Source organism: Eulemur rufifrons, chromosome 30 (assembly GCF_041146395.1).
Source record: "Eulemur rufifrons isolate Redbay chromosome 30, OSU_ERuf_1, whole genome shotgun sequence".
Taxonomy (NCBI): domain Eukaryota; kingdom Metazoa; phylum Chordata; class Mammalia; order Primates; family Lemuridae; genus Eulemur; species Eulemur rufifrons.
This window is the reverse complement of record NC_091012.1, coordinates 44,103,719-44,119,493: the sequence shown is the minus strand read 5'-3', so window position 1 is coordinate 44,119,493 and position 15,775 is coordinate 44,103,719. Positions and strand designations below refer to the sequence as shown.

Sequence of the window (15,775 nt, the reverse complement as noted above, 5' to 3'; positions counted from 1 at the left end):
ATAGCTAGGGTGGACTTGATGCCAACAGTGAGTTCTCTATTAGCTATGCCAATATAGGGAGAGAGTGATACCAGGCCAATCTAAAACAGTAGATTGGTTAACAAATTAATAATTTCTGTTTGACTTTGGAAATGCATTATTATTTTCTATCTGGCCCCCTCCCCAGCAGATTTACCTTCCTATTTATATTCTGTTTAGGCAAATATTAAAATGAGTTGTTCCCTGAGCACACATCTACTGACAGTGGCAGAAGGCAGTCCTTAAGTTGGCTGGGTTTAAAAATTAGCTATGGCTAAACCACACTCAGATAACTGGAAATTGATTTTATTGTTTTGCCTGGCTCTATTTTATTTTATTTCGGTGATTGTCTTTATCATGGAAGTAAAGGAAAGAAAGAAGAGAAAGTTTATGTGAGAGCAAGGGAAGTAAAAGCAATCCATAGACCCAATGATTTTTACATGGAATTCTTGGTCTCCATGTGAAATAGAGAGGGTTTCATTTTTCCACAGTAGTTTAGCAAGACTTTATTGAGCACATACTGTGTGCCTTCTATCATGCTAGACACTACTGGGAGGGGGCCATTAAAAGAAGTAGAAAATAACCGGGTGCAGTGTGGTGGTCTTATAGTCCCAGCAACTTAGGAGGCTGTAGGAGGATCACTTGAGGCCAGGAGTTTGAGACCAGCCTGGGAAACATAGCGAGACCCCCTCTCTACAAAATTTGTTTTTTAATTAGCTGGGTGTGATAGTATGTGCCTGTAGGTCCATCTACTTGGAAGGCTGAGGTGAGAGAATCACTTGAGCCCATATGGTCGAGTCCAGCCTGAGCAACATAGCAAGACCTTGTCTCTAATGAATGAATGCATGAATGAAGTAGAAAATATTCTTTCTAGCCTTGAGGAATCTGTGGACTGGTAGCAGATTGAGTCAGTACCGAGAACTGGAAACTCTTTGTGCTAATACTGTTGAATGAAAGGTGTATACCTTTGGACCAGCAAGAGCGAGACCCCATCTTTACTAAAAATAGAAAGAAATTATATGGACCTCTAAAAATATATGTAGAAAAATTAGCTGGGCATGGTGGTACATGCCTGTAGTCCCAGCTACTCGGGAGTCTGAGGCAGTAGGATTGCTTGAGCCCAGGAGTTTGAGGTTGCTGTGAGCTAGGCTGACGCCACGGCACTCTAGCCCGGGCAATAGACTGAAACTCTGTCTCAAAAAAAATTTAAAAAAGGTGTATACCTTTGAATGAGTAATATATATAAAATTAGTTGAACCCATAGCTGGGTCTGGTCTGGGCTGAGAGAATAGAAAAAATAACCTTATAGTGGTATCTTCAAATATTTGTGTATGCATTCCAGTAGACTTTTTTAAAAAGCAAAAGTTGGGTGAGGAGGAATCCTCTTTAGGTGAAAAATTTCGTATCATGAATGCAGTACACTGAAATGGAGACACCAGAGGGCCACTGTCACAGTCTATGGCAGGCAGGATGCAGAAACATCAGAAAAGGGATTCAATTCAAGTCTCATAATGATTCAGCTTTGCAGTGTGAAAGACACACTAAGTATTTATGTGATCATGCTGAAGACCAAGACTGAGGAAAACCAACTCTTGTTTTTGGTCTAGCAGAAATGAGAAGTGCTCAAAAAATGGCCCTAGCTACTTAGGGTGACTTTTTTTCAAAGAGATAGGGTCTTACTCTATCACCCAGGCTGGAGTATAGTGGCATGATCATAGCTCACTGTAACCTTGAATTCCTGGGCTCAAGCGATCCTCCTGTCTCAGCCTCTGGAGTAGCTGGGACTACAGGTGTGCACCACCACACCTGGCTAATTTTAAATTTTTTTATAGAGACAGGGTCTTTCTATGTTGTCCAGGCTAGTCTTGAACTCCTGGCCTCAAGCAATCTTCCCGTCTTGGCCTCTCAAAATTCTGGGATTGCAGGCATAAGCCACCATGCCCAGCCTAGGCTGATATTTTGAGGTGGCTTTATAGTTTGAAAAGGACTGATTAATTTCACAGTAATTGCTTAAGTTTTCTAGATGTCTATGACATCTAGAAATTGTATAAAATCTTGTAGCTAGAGCATAGGTCTAGTATAAAGCTAGAACGAAGTGTCTTTTTTTTTGTTGTTGTTGTTGAGATAGAGTCTTGCCTTATTGCCCCGGCTAGTGTGCAGTGGTATCATCCATAGCTCACAGCAACCTCAAACTCCAGGCCTCAAGCAATCATCCTGCCTCAGCCTCCCAAGTAGCTGGGACTGCAGGTGCATGCCAGCACGCCTGGCTAATTTTTCTATTTTTTGTAGAGACGGGGTCTTGCTCTTGCTTGGGCTATTCTTGAACCCCTGGCCTCAAGCAGTCCTCCCACCGCAGCCTTCCAGAGTGCTAGGATTACAGAGATGAGCCACCTCGCCCAGCCAAAGTGTCTTCTTTAAATGGAGTAAAATAATTTCCTTACTGCAGGAAATGGAAGTGAGTACTGTTTGAATAATAGGAAAAAAGTATCATGGCAACAGGTAGAAAAGCTAAAAGAATCTGGTGGTATGAAAATGTAAGTGAAAGATTAAAACTTTTGCTTTTGCCTGCTTCATTGTTGGAGTAGATTGCCTTTGGTCCTTTTAAGTGCTTTCAAATTAGTCTCAATTTTCGGTAGGAACTAGTTTATTCCCATTTTGCAGGTGACATGGTAAATGGTCATATTGAGATGGTCTGAGATGGTGAGAAGTGGGGACTGGGAGTGCTGCCCAAGTTTTCCCATCACAGTGTAGGCTATGGCTGTTGCTTGCGTAGGCAGATCTGTTTAATATTGCTGCTGTTTGATTAGATGACTCTGAATGGATTTTGGATATTCCTAAACATCAAATAGTCCCTGAAAGAATGGGACTTACTACTAGTGAGGAGATTGACAAGGGTGTGGCATGAGTTTGGATGGTAATGCTCACAGAGGAGCTTCAGGAAGATTGCAAGCCCGGGTCACTCAGTTGAGATGAATGCCAGCCTCCTGAGGTGACTACTTTGGAGATAACTACTTTCATTTGAATGAGTAAACATATATTTAACAGACAGTTAACACTCCTTTGTATCCAGTCTCATAAATGTTTATAGACAAGGTTTTAAACAAGGAGGTACCCAACTAGTCTATGAAGGTATCCATGCTGGAACCATGAGCAGGCAACTACTTAGCCTTCTCGGTAAATACAAGAATTAATGTATCTGGGAACAAGATGCAAGGTCCCTTGTAAGACTGATCTCTTGGGGTAAATACCAGTGGAACTATTTGGATAGGAAAAAAAAAATCCAGGGAACTAGAAAGTGCTAGAATAAGTTTAGTCAGGCATAAGGTTGGGATGAGCAGCGCACAAAGGGCCCTTCTTCCTCCTTTAAATTGCCTGGCAGATTATTTCCAGTTGATTGTGTGTGTATGGTGATAGAGGAACCCACTCTGCATGAAGGGAGACAAAGTAAAGTGATTGAGGGCTGGGCGCAGTGGCTCACACCTGCAATTCCAGCACTCTGGGAGGCTGAGGCGGGAAGATCACTTGAGGTCAGGAGTTCGAGACCAGCCTGAGCAAGATCGAGACCCCATCTCTACTAAAAAATAGAAAGAAATTAACCGGACAATTAAAAATATATAGAAAAAGTTAGCTGGGCATGGTGGCACATGCCTGTAGTCCCAGCTACTCGGGAGGCTGAGGCAGGAGGATTGCTTGAGCCCAGGAGTTGGAGGTTGCTGTGAGCTAGGTTGACACCACGGCACTCTAGCCTGGGCACCAGAGTGAGACTCTGTCTCAAAAAAAATGAAAAAATAAAGTGATTGAAGCATGTCTATGGGACTCTTGGATTTCAGGGAAAGCTATTTGTTAATGATAGGGAAAGATAAAGGGATATAGATATTGGTGGGGAAGCCTGAGGATAATATTAGAGTATCCTTACGTGGGACATCATTAAAATAGAACAATTTAAATTAGGAGAACTTCCTCATTGGGGACAGGGGTTGGGGTATGTAATGAAGTAGGGAAGACAGGAATGTTAGTCTTCTGTTAAATACAGGTCCTGTTGAATATACATGGAAGGAGGCAGAGCAGCCAGGAGGGTAACATCTGTAGTAGAGTTCCATATCTAAAACTGGGTAAATTTATCCTTTCTGGGTATGTGTACATTTTCCTATGGAAAACGATGAGAAGTTTTATCTTCTCTCCGAAGCCACTCCAGTGACTGGGCAGAAGCCATGGCCTTTTCCCTTTAGCCTTGGGATCTCAACATCAGTGGTCTCTTGGATCTCAGGGATGTCTTAGATACTGTTTTTCCCAAAGTGGGATAATGGGGATAATGGGCCTTTCCTTTGCTTCTGTGAGGTTTGCTTTTGTCTTACGGGAACTTTACCAAGAGTTCTGGGTTTCTATTGGAGCAGTAGGTCCCAAAGTTGGTTTTCTTTACTCATTAGTCATCACAGACCCAACCCTCCTCCTTAAACTGTCTACTGGCCACGCCTATCCTCTTGAGGACAGATTCAGGGCCAGGCTTCAAGATGAATATTTTCCGGCTCTTTCATTTTTTAAAGTCATAATTGCTTCCAGGTCACCAGGCAGTATGAACCAAAAGGAGCCTGGGGAAGTACTACCAGATTTAGTTTAGCCGAGACCACCTTAATCTTGGGTTTCTGATTTACTGTCTTGATGGTAGAGTTTAACATGAATAAATGGGCAGGTTTCATGCTATGTGTAGAGGGACTAGTTGTGTTCCATAGTTGCCAGCTCTGATTGTTCTACATTAAGGGGTCTTTGGCCACAAAGGGAGCTACGTGATTCTGCGCACTTGTCAACTGAATGAACACCCTGTCTGATCATTTTCAAGGTTAAACAGTGCCTACATTGGTAGAAAACATTTGTTGGGTAGATGTGCTATTGCCTCCTTTAATGTCCTTCTCTTCCTCATGCACGATGACAACCATCCTTTTGCTTGTAATTGTTGTGAAATCTGCTTGTTTGGGCACCTTCATTTCAAAACAAAACACAAAAAAATTCTACCCTATCTGTACAATCTCCTTTGAGATTTTAGTGCTGCCCATCCCCTATTACTAACTCCCCCAACCCTGACTTGGGCTGTAATTTGATGTTGTTCTTTCCCTTTTGAGAACATATTCTTTCTTAACTTTTCTAAAATGTCTGTCTTCCGTGCTTCCCCACAATGTTTCAGTTTGGCCCATGATGGTGAAATATTTCAGGTTCCCCTATTTCATTTTTCCCCTTTTGGTTGCGATATGCGATGGGCTTCTCTTTCATGCCTATCACACCTGCCCTTGTCTTCTAGTGTTTTTCTTTTTTCTTTGGGATTTTTTTTTTTAAAGATCTCCGCTTCACTATGGTTTCTCCTCTACTCTGCCCTCAGCTTAGCTGGTAATTTTCACCATTTTAAAATTACTGCTCTCCTATCAGTCCATTTCCTTTTTGGTTTATCCTGTTCCATAGTGTGGTGATTGTGTCTGACTACCTGCTCTCTGCTGCTTGCTGGTTGGATTCATTTTCTCATATCTTAAATTTTTTTTTTTAGCAATGGGGTCTGGCTATGTTGCCCAGGCTGGTCTCAAACTCTTGGCCTCCCACAAACTGGGATTATAGGTACAAGCCACCATACCTGGCCATTTCCTTGGATCTTGGTCAGTCCTAACTTCTGAATGCGTGTCCCTCCTAAATTGAAAATTTTAATTTTTATTTTTTTCAGCCATGCTCCTGGCTTTGGGTTGGTTGAGCATGTGCTCTTCTTTGTCTTCACCATGAGTTAGATATGTCTTTTGAGTTTCCCCCCGAAAAGTGGGGATAGCTCACAGTGGTCCCACTGCCTTGTAGGCAGTGACCAAGATTTGATTCTTGGGCCATGCAGCTGTTCATTTCTTGACAATTACATGGTTGTGACATCTGGGAAAATCCTTTGAGGTATTTCATATCCTTGTGTCTGTGCTTCCTGGGTCATTTGGGATTACCAAGTTTCATCCAAGTTCCTTTTTGGAACTTCGCGTTTGATATGATGGTTCCCATCAGAGAAAGAGAGAGAGGACAAACACGAGTATGGGTGCTTCAAGTAAAAAGCAAGCCAGTATTGGAGTGTGTACACCAGCAGAACCTACCAAATGTGGCATGTCTGTAAGGTTTTTCCTTTTTGCTCACCTCTCCTGAGTACTTTACAGCTGAGTGGTTACTAATTTGATTGGACATGACGTATAACAAAACAAAACCCTAGACCCACTGAATCAGAATCTCCAGGGCTGAGACCTATGACTCTGTATTTCAGACAAGCTCCTCAGTGACTGTGGCTTGGGAAGTGTTGGTTTACATTGGCCATCCTGACTCCTCCCTTCCTATGTGGGCATTGATGCAGCCGGGAGCCTGTTCTCTAGTGCTTTGTCCGTCAGAAGTTCCCTTTGCTTTCTCTCTGGCTCAGGAGCACCAATCTTGATTTCTTGTATGAGCTGTCCAGTATCAGTTTTGCTCTCTAGGTAGCCATAAAATATGTATTGTAGAGTAATTATTTTGGCTTTAACTTGGTTTTCTTTTTTTGGTTTGTTTTTTGTTTGGTCTGAAAACTCTTTATCTAGGTGATGTTTTATACATTCTTTTTCCAAATGCTGGGATTCCCCCTCTGATGGCTGCCCCAGACCCTATAAACTACTAATCCCCTCTAAACAGAATAAAAATAAATGTGAGAGTGAAAAATCCATGGTCACTGACTTATATCTGCAGCCTACAGGTATTTGGATAGCAACTAAAACTTGTACTTTGTGTTGAAATGCATCTTATGGCAAGAATGGCCCCTTCCGTTGCCTAAGTCTGCTAATGCTTTCTAGAGAGAAAAGATGAAAAAAGTACCTCGTGTATCAGCCAATAGGGTGAGCTGCTGTTTCTCAAACTGAGGATATTCTAAGAAACAGTCAAAACTTGTTTAACCAGGATGTTTGGGGAATGGGGTCCTTGTTAAAAATCTTTCTAAAATTATGCTAACCCACATAACTGTCTTAGTAATGTTAAAAGATAATTTTTAGAAAAAGGTAAAAAAAAATCATGACTCTCATACAGCTACAAAAACGAACACGTGTTAAAGATTTTATTTTACTCGTTAATCAACTAGGGAATAGATATTATAGCCAGTTCAAAGAAAAAGTCAAAAAGCACAAATTTATATGGAGTAAAGGATTCGAATTGCAAATGGAGGCAAAACTGGTTTTTCCACAGTGGGGAGGGAAGTCAATCCAAACTCTATGGCTAAGACAGACTTTGCAAAATTTATAGAGGTGCAAAATAGCTCAAAGACAATGAACTGGGCTAAAATCAGACCGCCCAGAAGGGTGTGCTATAGACAATGCATAGTTTTTTCATTGGAGTACAAAATTCTTTTCTATAGTAAGCAAGCATGGTGAATGCTTGTTTTTTGTTTTTGTTTGTTTGTTTGTTTGTTTTTGGTTGATTTTTCTTCTTACAATTTCTCGGGGTCATCACCTCAGTTCTCATCCAGAATTCAGTTCCATATAACTCACATTTACTAAGTACTTACTATATATAAGGTGTTGCGAAGGAACCCAAAACAAAAAAGAATGCTGTTTCTCACCTTGAATAGCTGATTGTCTGGTGGGGGAGACAGACATGCCATACCCCCAAGTACCACACTGCAGAAGAGAATAAGAATCAGTGCTGTGGTAGAGGTGGGAATTAGATGTTTAAGGAGAACCAGAGAGGGAGGGGTTAACTGATCAGGGGCTGGGGATGACATGATGACATTTAAGCTAGGTCTTGGGGGATGACAGAGAGAGAAAAGGGGGCACAGGGAGAGGCTGTTGTGGGTGAGGGAGCAGTAGAGTCCTAAAGCCGGATGGTCTGCTTAGGAAGGGTCAGGAGCAGGGGGTGTCGAGGGTGGCAGGGAACTGGCAGGATGTGGCGGAAGAGGAGGCCGAAGAGGGGGTTTGAGGCCAGGTCATGAGGACCCTGAAGGCTGTGCTAAGAAATACATGGGCTTGATGCTGAAGGCCCAGGAAAGCTATTGAAAGCTTTTGAGGAGGGGAGGGGGTGACATGATCAAACGGGCGCTTTAGAAGATGAATTGATTGTAGAATCAAGAGATTGGAGGCAGAAGGAGCAGTTTAGAGGCACTTGTAGTATTCTGGGTGAGAGCTGATAAGGGTCTGCACCAGGGTAGTGGCAAGAGAGGTGGAAGGCGAGGATGAAGATGGTATTATTGAGGCTTGACTCCTGATTGGATATGGGCGGCTGGGGGAGAGAATGAGTTGAAGACTGACAAGGTGGAAATTTCCAGGCTAGGGGACAGTAGTGCTATTAACTAAGATGGGAAACATGCTGCGTGTTGGTGCTGGGCATGGGGGTTGGGGAGCGGGTTTATGGGAACAGATAATGAGTACGGTTTGAGACACGTTGAGTTTGAGGGGCTCGGTGGACATCCAATTAACGGTGAGTTGCTGGCAGCTGGAAATTCTGGTCTGGGCCTAAGGAGAGAGGTCAGAGCTAGAGATACAGATTTGGGCGTCATTGGAGCACCAAGGGGTGAGTTGAAACATGTGCTGAGAGAGGAGGGGCAGGGCTGACAACTCACACAGAAGGAGGGAGATGGGGTGGGAGAGCCAGAAAAAGACAGAGGAGGAAAAGAGAAGCAGAAGGAGACAGACAGACAGACTAAAGGCCAAAGAGTAGAGGGGAGGATGAGGCACAGAGGAGGGAGAAAGGGAAGGAGGGGGAGAGGAAGGAGAGTCTGAGGGGGAGACTGAGTGAAATAGGGAAGGTGAGATAAAGTGAGGAGAACACAGGGGAGAGAGGTGGGAAGGGGGAGGAAGTTAGAGGAGAGGGGATGGTGACAGCGGGAGAGAGAGAAGGAGGAGAGTGGGAGAGGGAGGGAAAGAGAGAAGGAGCCTTGGGAAACAGAAAGGGGAAGGAACAGGAGGGGGCAGAGGAGAGGAGAGCCAGAGAGGCAGATGCAGGGCAGACCTCAGTGAATGCCCAGGTCCCTGAGGCCGGCATTGGGAGAAACGGGCCCCAGAGTAGCCAGCGGGCACTGGGTCAGGAGAGCCAGGACAAGGGAAAGTGTAAAGAAAAGGGGTGAGGGCATCAGTGTCCTGCTCTGCAGAGATGGGGAAGCAGGATGAGGCCCAGGAAGGGCATGGGTGGACACATCTCTGCTCACCTCTTAATACCTCCCCTCTTTCCTTCTATGCTGGTCTCCTGGCTCTTCTTCATCTTAGTGGGCAGCCTCCTGCCCAGGACCCTGGCACGCACCCTTCCCTCTGCCTGGAATGCTCTTCCCCCAGATATCCACATGGCTCACTCCCTCGCCTCCCTCAGGTTGTTTAAATGTCTCCTTCTCAGCAAGGCCTATCCTGATAACCCTATTACAAATTATAGCCAACCCGTCCCACACCCCCCAGACTGTCCCCATGCCCCTTAGCCTGTGTTGTACCACTTTCTAACATGCTGTGACACAGAATTAGTTAACGTGTTTATCGTCCATCTCGTCCCACTAGGATATAAGCTCCATGCAGGCGGAGATTTTGGTCCGTTTTGTTAATCATTAAATCCCTGGTACCTAGGAGAGTGCTGGCACGTGGTAGGGGCTCAGTAAATTGTGATATTGTGCTGAATGGAGACAGTTTCTGAAAACTGAACAAAAAGACAAATTAAACAAATCCCTGATGTGACTATATTTTAATGTGATTTACTTCTTTGGAAAATGGAGGACAGCATAAAATTCTGATCACCATAGGGTTCTGTTCAGTTGAGCTTTGATGAATAAGGATTTTAGCTAATAAGCTAACTCAAGAGTTCAAGGGTCTCAAGACAAGCTCTTTTTCTTGATGCCTCATTTTCTCTGGAAGGTGAATTGACTGTGCCCCGGTTGTCAACAGTGAGAGCTGGACATTGGGTGGTGAAAGGGGTGGTAGGTCATGGGCATGACAGACTAATAGGAAGGGACAAGGACAGAAACATGTGGTTCTTGATGGAACATTGTTTTTTGTTTGTTTGTTGGTGATCAGAGTACAAGGAATATCGCACCTGATTTGGAGGGAATCTTTAAACCAGGTTAGATATATATGCATTATGTCTGACTTGAAGTCAAAATAGAGTATATTTGAAGGGCTTATAAAAAAGCGTGTGCTTCCTCTGGAGAGCTTAAATTGTCTACGTCACTCAAATACTTCGGTACCCATGGATTACAGAGTAGACGAGAAAAAGATCCCCACAGTAGTCTTTCAATGCACTGTTCATATGTGGGTACAACCCTCTAATTGTAGTTGGTTAGGTTAAATGTGTAGAAAAATATACTGTCATCTCATTTGTCTGAAATAGATTGAATTTCCTCGAACGCTCAAGCATATCTGTCTTTTACGATAATTTAAAAATCACGGCCAGGCATGGTGGCTCACACCTGTAATCCTAGCACTCTGGGAGGCCGAGGCGGGCAGATCGTTTGAGCTCAGGAGTTCGAGACCAGCCTGAGCAAGAGCGAGACCTCGTCTCTACTAAAAAAATAGAAAGAAATGATTTGGACAACTAAAAATTAAAAGAAAAAAAAATCACTCTAGGTGATTAACAGTGTCCTCATCTCCATCCTGAAACCTATGGATTCCTAGAAGGCTGGCGCTCCCTCTTCCCCATTTGGACCTTAATTTTCCATAGCAGGCTGGCTTGTGAGAGAGACTGCTTTAACATTTCAATGCTATAATTACCTTTATTGAAACGCTTCTGTGTAAAAAGTGGTTAAAGCAGCTGTCCCTGTTACAAGTTTTGATTGTGCTGGCTTTTTCCCCAGGGGGAGTAGCCACAGCGGGTCCTATCTGGTGGTGAGTGGCTGTCATGATCTCTACAGCACCACTCTACAGCGGCGTGCACAACTGGACCAGTTCTGACCGGATTCACATGTGTGGCATCAACGAAGAGAGGTGAGGAGGCTGGGAAGGTGGCTGTTGTTGGCCTCCATTGAGTGATGCCTGGTCACCAGAGGGGTGGCCGCATGCAATAGGGCCTGGGGAGGGAACCTGGGGAGGAGACCCTTGGTTGTTTTTAATGTTCCTGAGATGGGATGGGGATGAGTGAGTGGCCTGCTCTGCCATGCTGTCCCTGTTCAGATGAAGGTGAGGAGGCCAAAAGATGACCTTTTTCCAGCTGGTACTTGTTTACTTATTAAGAACTGTTAGATTGTGGAGTAAGGAGAATCTCAGGTGATTGCAGTTTTTATTTGCTGCATCAGTTTGGTGCTCGTGGATACGTGTAAGATATTTTCGGTCTTTGATTTAGGCCTGGAAGAAAGGCAGTTTCATCATTCAGCTTTATGCTGGGAACTGGTAGTGGACATTCTGGTGGTCATCGCTTTCTTGCCTCATGAGGTTAATGCTGATTTGAAGTGAGATCCTTATGAAGTATCAAAGTAAGATGAGCCTGTCTAACAGAGTTTTAATACAACATCGAGAGTTGGCGATGCTTGCTTGATATGTGCGCGCGTGTGTGTGTGTGTGTGTGTGTTTTGTTTTGTTTTGTTTTGAGACAGAGTCTCGCTCTGTTGCCCAGGCTAGAGTGCCGTGGCATCAAGCTCACAGCAACCTCAAACTCCTGGACTTAAGCAATCCTTCTGCCTCAGCCTCCCGAGTAGCTGGGACTACAGGCATGCACCACCATGCCCGGCTAGTTTTTTCTATATATATATTTTACCTGTCCAGATAATTTCTTTCTATTTTTAGTAGAGACAGGGTCTCGCTCTTGGTCAGGCTGGTCTCGAACTCCTGACCTCAAGTGATCCTCCCTCCTCGGCATCCCAGAGTGCTAGGATTACAGGTGTGAGCCACCACGCCTGGGTGATGATGTGTGTGTTTTTAGTTTTCTCTTCACCAAAATATTTGGTTGACCACGAGGTGCTGTTCCCTGATCATGCCCCATACCAAGGGCACTCAAAATGGCCTTCAGAATTCATATTTGACTTTCATAACCCTTGGCCAAAGAGCTCTGTATAATGGCTGCAGTGCCTCTTCCATCTTTAGAGAAGGCATGGCATGCTTGCTGGCGTTTTACTGTTGTTTCAATCCATTGACTGTTTAAATTCAAATACAGCAGTTAAATCACCAAGAACATAGAATGACATGACTTTTCCTGGGATTCAAGAGCTGATGTATCTTGAGTAAATCTTAGAAGTGCGTATGTGCTTGTAGAGGGATATTGGTGGTTTTGAAGGGAAAAAGAATGGATGTCTTTGTGTTTATCTACTTTCTTTTTCTGTTCCTAACTGGAGAAGTGTGTACTTGTTCAAGGTTAAGGTTAGGAGAATAGACCTTTTTATTTTCTTAAGCCATTAGTACCTGATAGCTTAATCTTGTCTGTACTGAGGAACAAGTTAGAGATGGACTTAAAAGGAATTGAAAGTCAGAATGCAAAAGTCAAGACCAAGGAAAATAGGCCGGGCGCGGTGGCTCACGCCTGTAATCCTAGCACTCTGGGAGGCCGAGGTGGGCGGATCGTTTGAGCTCAGGAGTTCGAGACCAGCCTGAGCAAGAGCGAGACCCCATCTCTACTAAAAATAGAAAGAAATTATATGGACAGCTAAAAATATATATATAGAAAAAATTAGCCGGGCATGGTGGTGCATGCCTGTAGTCCCAGCTACTCGGGAGGCTGAGACAGGAGGATCGCTTGAGCTCAGGAGTTTGAGGTTGCTGTGAGCTAGGCTAACGCCACAGCACTCACTCTAGCCTGGGCAACAGAGTGAGACTCTGTCTCAAAAAAAAAAAAAAAAAAAAAAAGACCAAGGAAAATAAGACAAAATTCCTCTCAGATGCTGAGGAAGAAAAGTATTTTCCTTTGCGTATGAGGTATGTCCTTAGATAATTACTAAGAGATGATCTAGGGAAAGGCAGAGTGGTGGTATTGATTTGTGTAAGTATTCATTGGCAAGTTATGTTGATCTAATTATAAATAGTTAAGACTTTGATGCAGAGATCTGGACTAGAGCCTTCAGAAAACCAGTGGACCAGTTCATTCCCTTGCCAAGAACGCAGCAGGAAGTGAGCTTGAAACCTGATTTTGCCTACTCTGGACCTTTCTTGGATGCTAACTGACCAAATGTGCCTAGTGGTTAAGATGACCTTTAAAGTGTTATGACTTCTGTTCTCATCCGCCCTTTGTTGTCACTTTCTTGCCACAGTCTAGGCCATGCTACAGCTGATTTCCAAAACGTGATCTTACTTTATGTAAAAACCATCTTCCTCAGCCCTTTACAGTGTGTAGAATGTAGAAATTTGGGGGTATAATGCTGTACTTGGGGGTTAACTCTTAAAGAGATGTTGAGAGCAAACCAATACTCATAGTACTTTGGTGGTTAGTGCTCTAGAGTGGCATGTATAGGTCCTGTGGGAGTCTAGATGCAAGAATGACCAATTTCCTGAGGAAATAAGGGAAGGCTTCCTAGAGGCAGTGCCATTCGAGCTTGAGGGATAAGTAGGAGTTTGAGGTGACAGCTGGTATTTCCCTGGGACAATAAGAGAGCACAGCATGTTTGGGGAAGGCCTTGGCTGGAATGAAGGCAGTCTTGGGATGTGGTGAGACTCAAGCCAGGAAGAGTCTGCAGGGGTTGGAAGGTAAGGAGCCTGGTGTGTGCTGGTGGTATATTTTTCTTATGAGTAGTCTGAGCTCAACGGGAACTGAAAAAGGTCTGGTTTGACAGTGGTGCTAGCCCTTAATAATTAGGAAAAAGCCCCTGAGAGGTCATGGCTGTTTCTGGTTTAAGTTCAACAAAGCTTTGAGCATAACAGCCCTGTGACCTCGCTGGTGGGAAGAAACAGCGGGATTGATTTTCCATCCTGATTGAAGCCTGCTTTGACCCCTGTTCCCTCGTGCCCCTGCATCCCTACCCGCACCCTCATAACCCTGCCTGGTTGACCCAGCTCACTCCAGGACCCCTCCCTGTCCCAGGCTTTTCTCTCAATGGAGCAATTTAATGTTTGCTTAGCTCTGTACACCCCTCTCCTCAGAGGATTTGAAACATGGCCCTAGGACATTTTCCCAGCACCTCGAGGGCTGGCACTCAGGCGTGGAGATGGCTGGAGTAGCCAGGACTGCTGTTGCTCCGCCTGGCTCTGCATTATCTGGTGACTTCATTTGAGGACAGGGTTCCTGCTTTCAAGTGTAATTTCAGGTGGGGTGGGAGCCCAGCATGGGGGTGGGGGGGGAGCGAGTATGCAGCTCACTCCCCTTTGTGTGGTCAGGAGAAGAAAGAATGTAAATAAATAAGGCCTTCCCACTTGGGGTTGAAGAGGGGACTGCCGCCACTACCGTCCTCCCCCCAAAACCATCCCTGGCAAGTCTAGTCGGAACACCCCAGCCCAAGTCTAGGTATAGGTCCTGCTTTTCTGGTCTCTCAGGAGTTGATGTGAAAAGTGTTTTCCCTTTCTCTTGGGCCCTCCCTTCCTCCAGACCCCCTGACTACATCTAAAGCCCTTGCCTCTCCTTACGGTCATTTGTTTGTCACTAACAGTAATTTCCAGCAGTGGAATCCTCCTACTTCTGCCAGCCTGTCTGCCTTTTAAAGGGAACAAGCCTTTCCCCCTTGGTTAGCCCCTTCTGGAGCCCCGAAAAGCTGGGGAGAGGCCCGTGGTGCCTCCCCTTACCTTTTTGGCTTCTCTTGCTCCAGGTACAATTTTGGAGTCCCCTTTTTTGGCGGGAAGGAGGGAGTTAGCAGGGCTTGGCCCCTTGTTGGTGGAGTTGGCTAGGGCGCCCTGACTGGCCTTTGGCTAGGGTGGCTGGTGAGGTAGGAGCCGGCTTCTCCTGTGGCTGTCTTCAGGAGCTGGGGTGAGGCTCTGAAGAAGCAGTGTGACCCCACGCACAGCCTGTTTCCCCAGGGGCACGCAGAGCAGTCCTGTACTTTGCCTATGCAGCAAACACAGTGTTTATGTTGAGGCTTTATTCTTTAACCCAAACCTCTTCCTTAGCCGCTCCCACCTCAGGCCCTGCCCAGGGGGTCTCCTCCCTAAGGCAGAGGGCAGTAGTTCTAGCCTTACTTAAACACCAAACTTCACCCTCCCAGTCTTTTTTTTTTTTTTTTTTTGCTAGATAGACCATTTTCTAAGATTCTTACCTGCAATTTGGAAAGGACTTTTGAGCAGGTGGGAATGCAGTTGAGTTTTCCTTCTTTGGAACCCAGCTCTCTGGCCTTGAGCCCTTTTCTCTGGGCTATACCAACCTGAATTTGGGGTCTGTGGCCTTGAGGGGCTCCCTTTGGGATGGGAGAGAGTGTGGTGGTGCTAGGACGCCAAGGAGGGTGTGGAGCGCTTGCAGGGAATGGGATGCAGGCAAGGATAGGAGGAAGGTAGAAGGGAGGATGCTGGTTGGAACTCTAGAAAAGGGGGAGATGTCCCCTAGAAGGAAAGAAGTTGTGTGCTTAAGATGCCCTCAGTACCCAGTGACCTGGTGGCCTCAAAGCAGTATCCTTACCTCTGCTAATAAATGTGATTCAGATTTAGACTAGACCTGAAAACACAATGAGGGTGGTTATTTGTTTTAGAAAAGGATTGCCCATATGGCACTTTCAGCCAGCTTCCCTTATAGACTTAAAATAAGATTGTATTGAAAAGAAAAACGGTTTGCATGCCTTTTGAGGCCTTTAGTGGTTCCTATCTCTCTCCCTTTCAGCCAATGCCCTGTACATCCTGGATGGTGACCCCGACGGGTAAGCTCTGGGGAAAAGATGAAGGTGCTGGGGTGTTTGCCACACTCCTGGCAAGAACCTGGGATAAACAGC

General features: G+C 45.0%; 1 protein-coding gene across 5 annotated transcripts in view; it reads left to right on the top strand.

Moving 5' to 3' along the window:
* BCORL1 (BCL6 corepressor like 1) overlaps nt 1-15,775 on the top strand; it is a 63,290-nt gene that overhangs the window by 9,216 nt on the left and 38,299 nt on the right. For 4 of the 5 annotated variants that reach the window (XM_069463247.1, XM_069463250.1, XM_069463248.1 and 1 more), the window contains one exon: nt 10,805-10,934. In XM_069463247.1, the coding sequence (XP_069319348.1) occupies nt 10,849-10,934 (86 nt within the window). In that variant the 5' untranslated portion in view covers nt 10,805-10,848. Of the gene's footprint in view, nt 1-10,804; nt 10,935-15,666; nt 15,704-15,775 lie in introns of those variants that run through there. The other variant, XM_069463251.1, reaches the window with a different exon arrangement.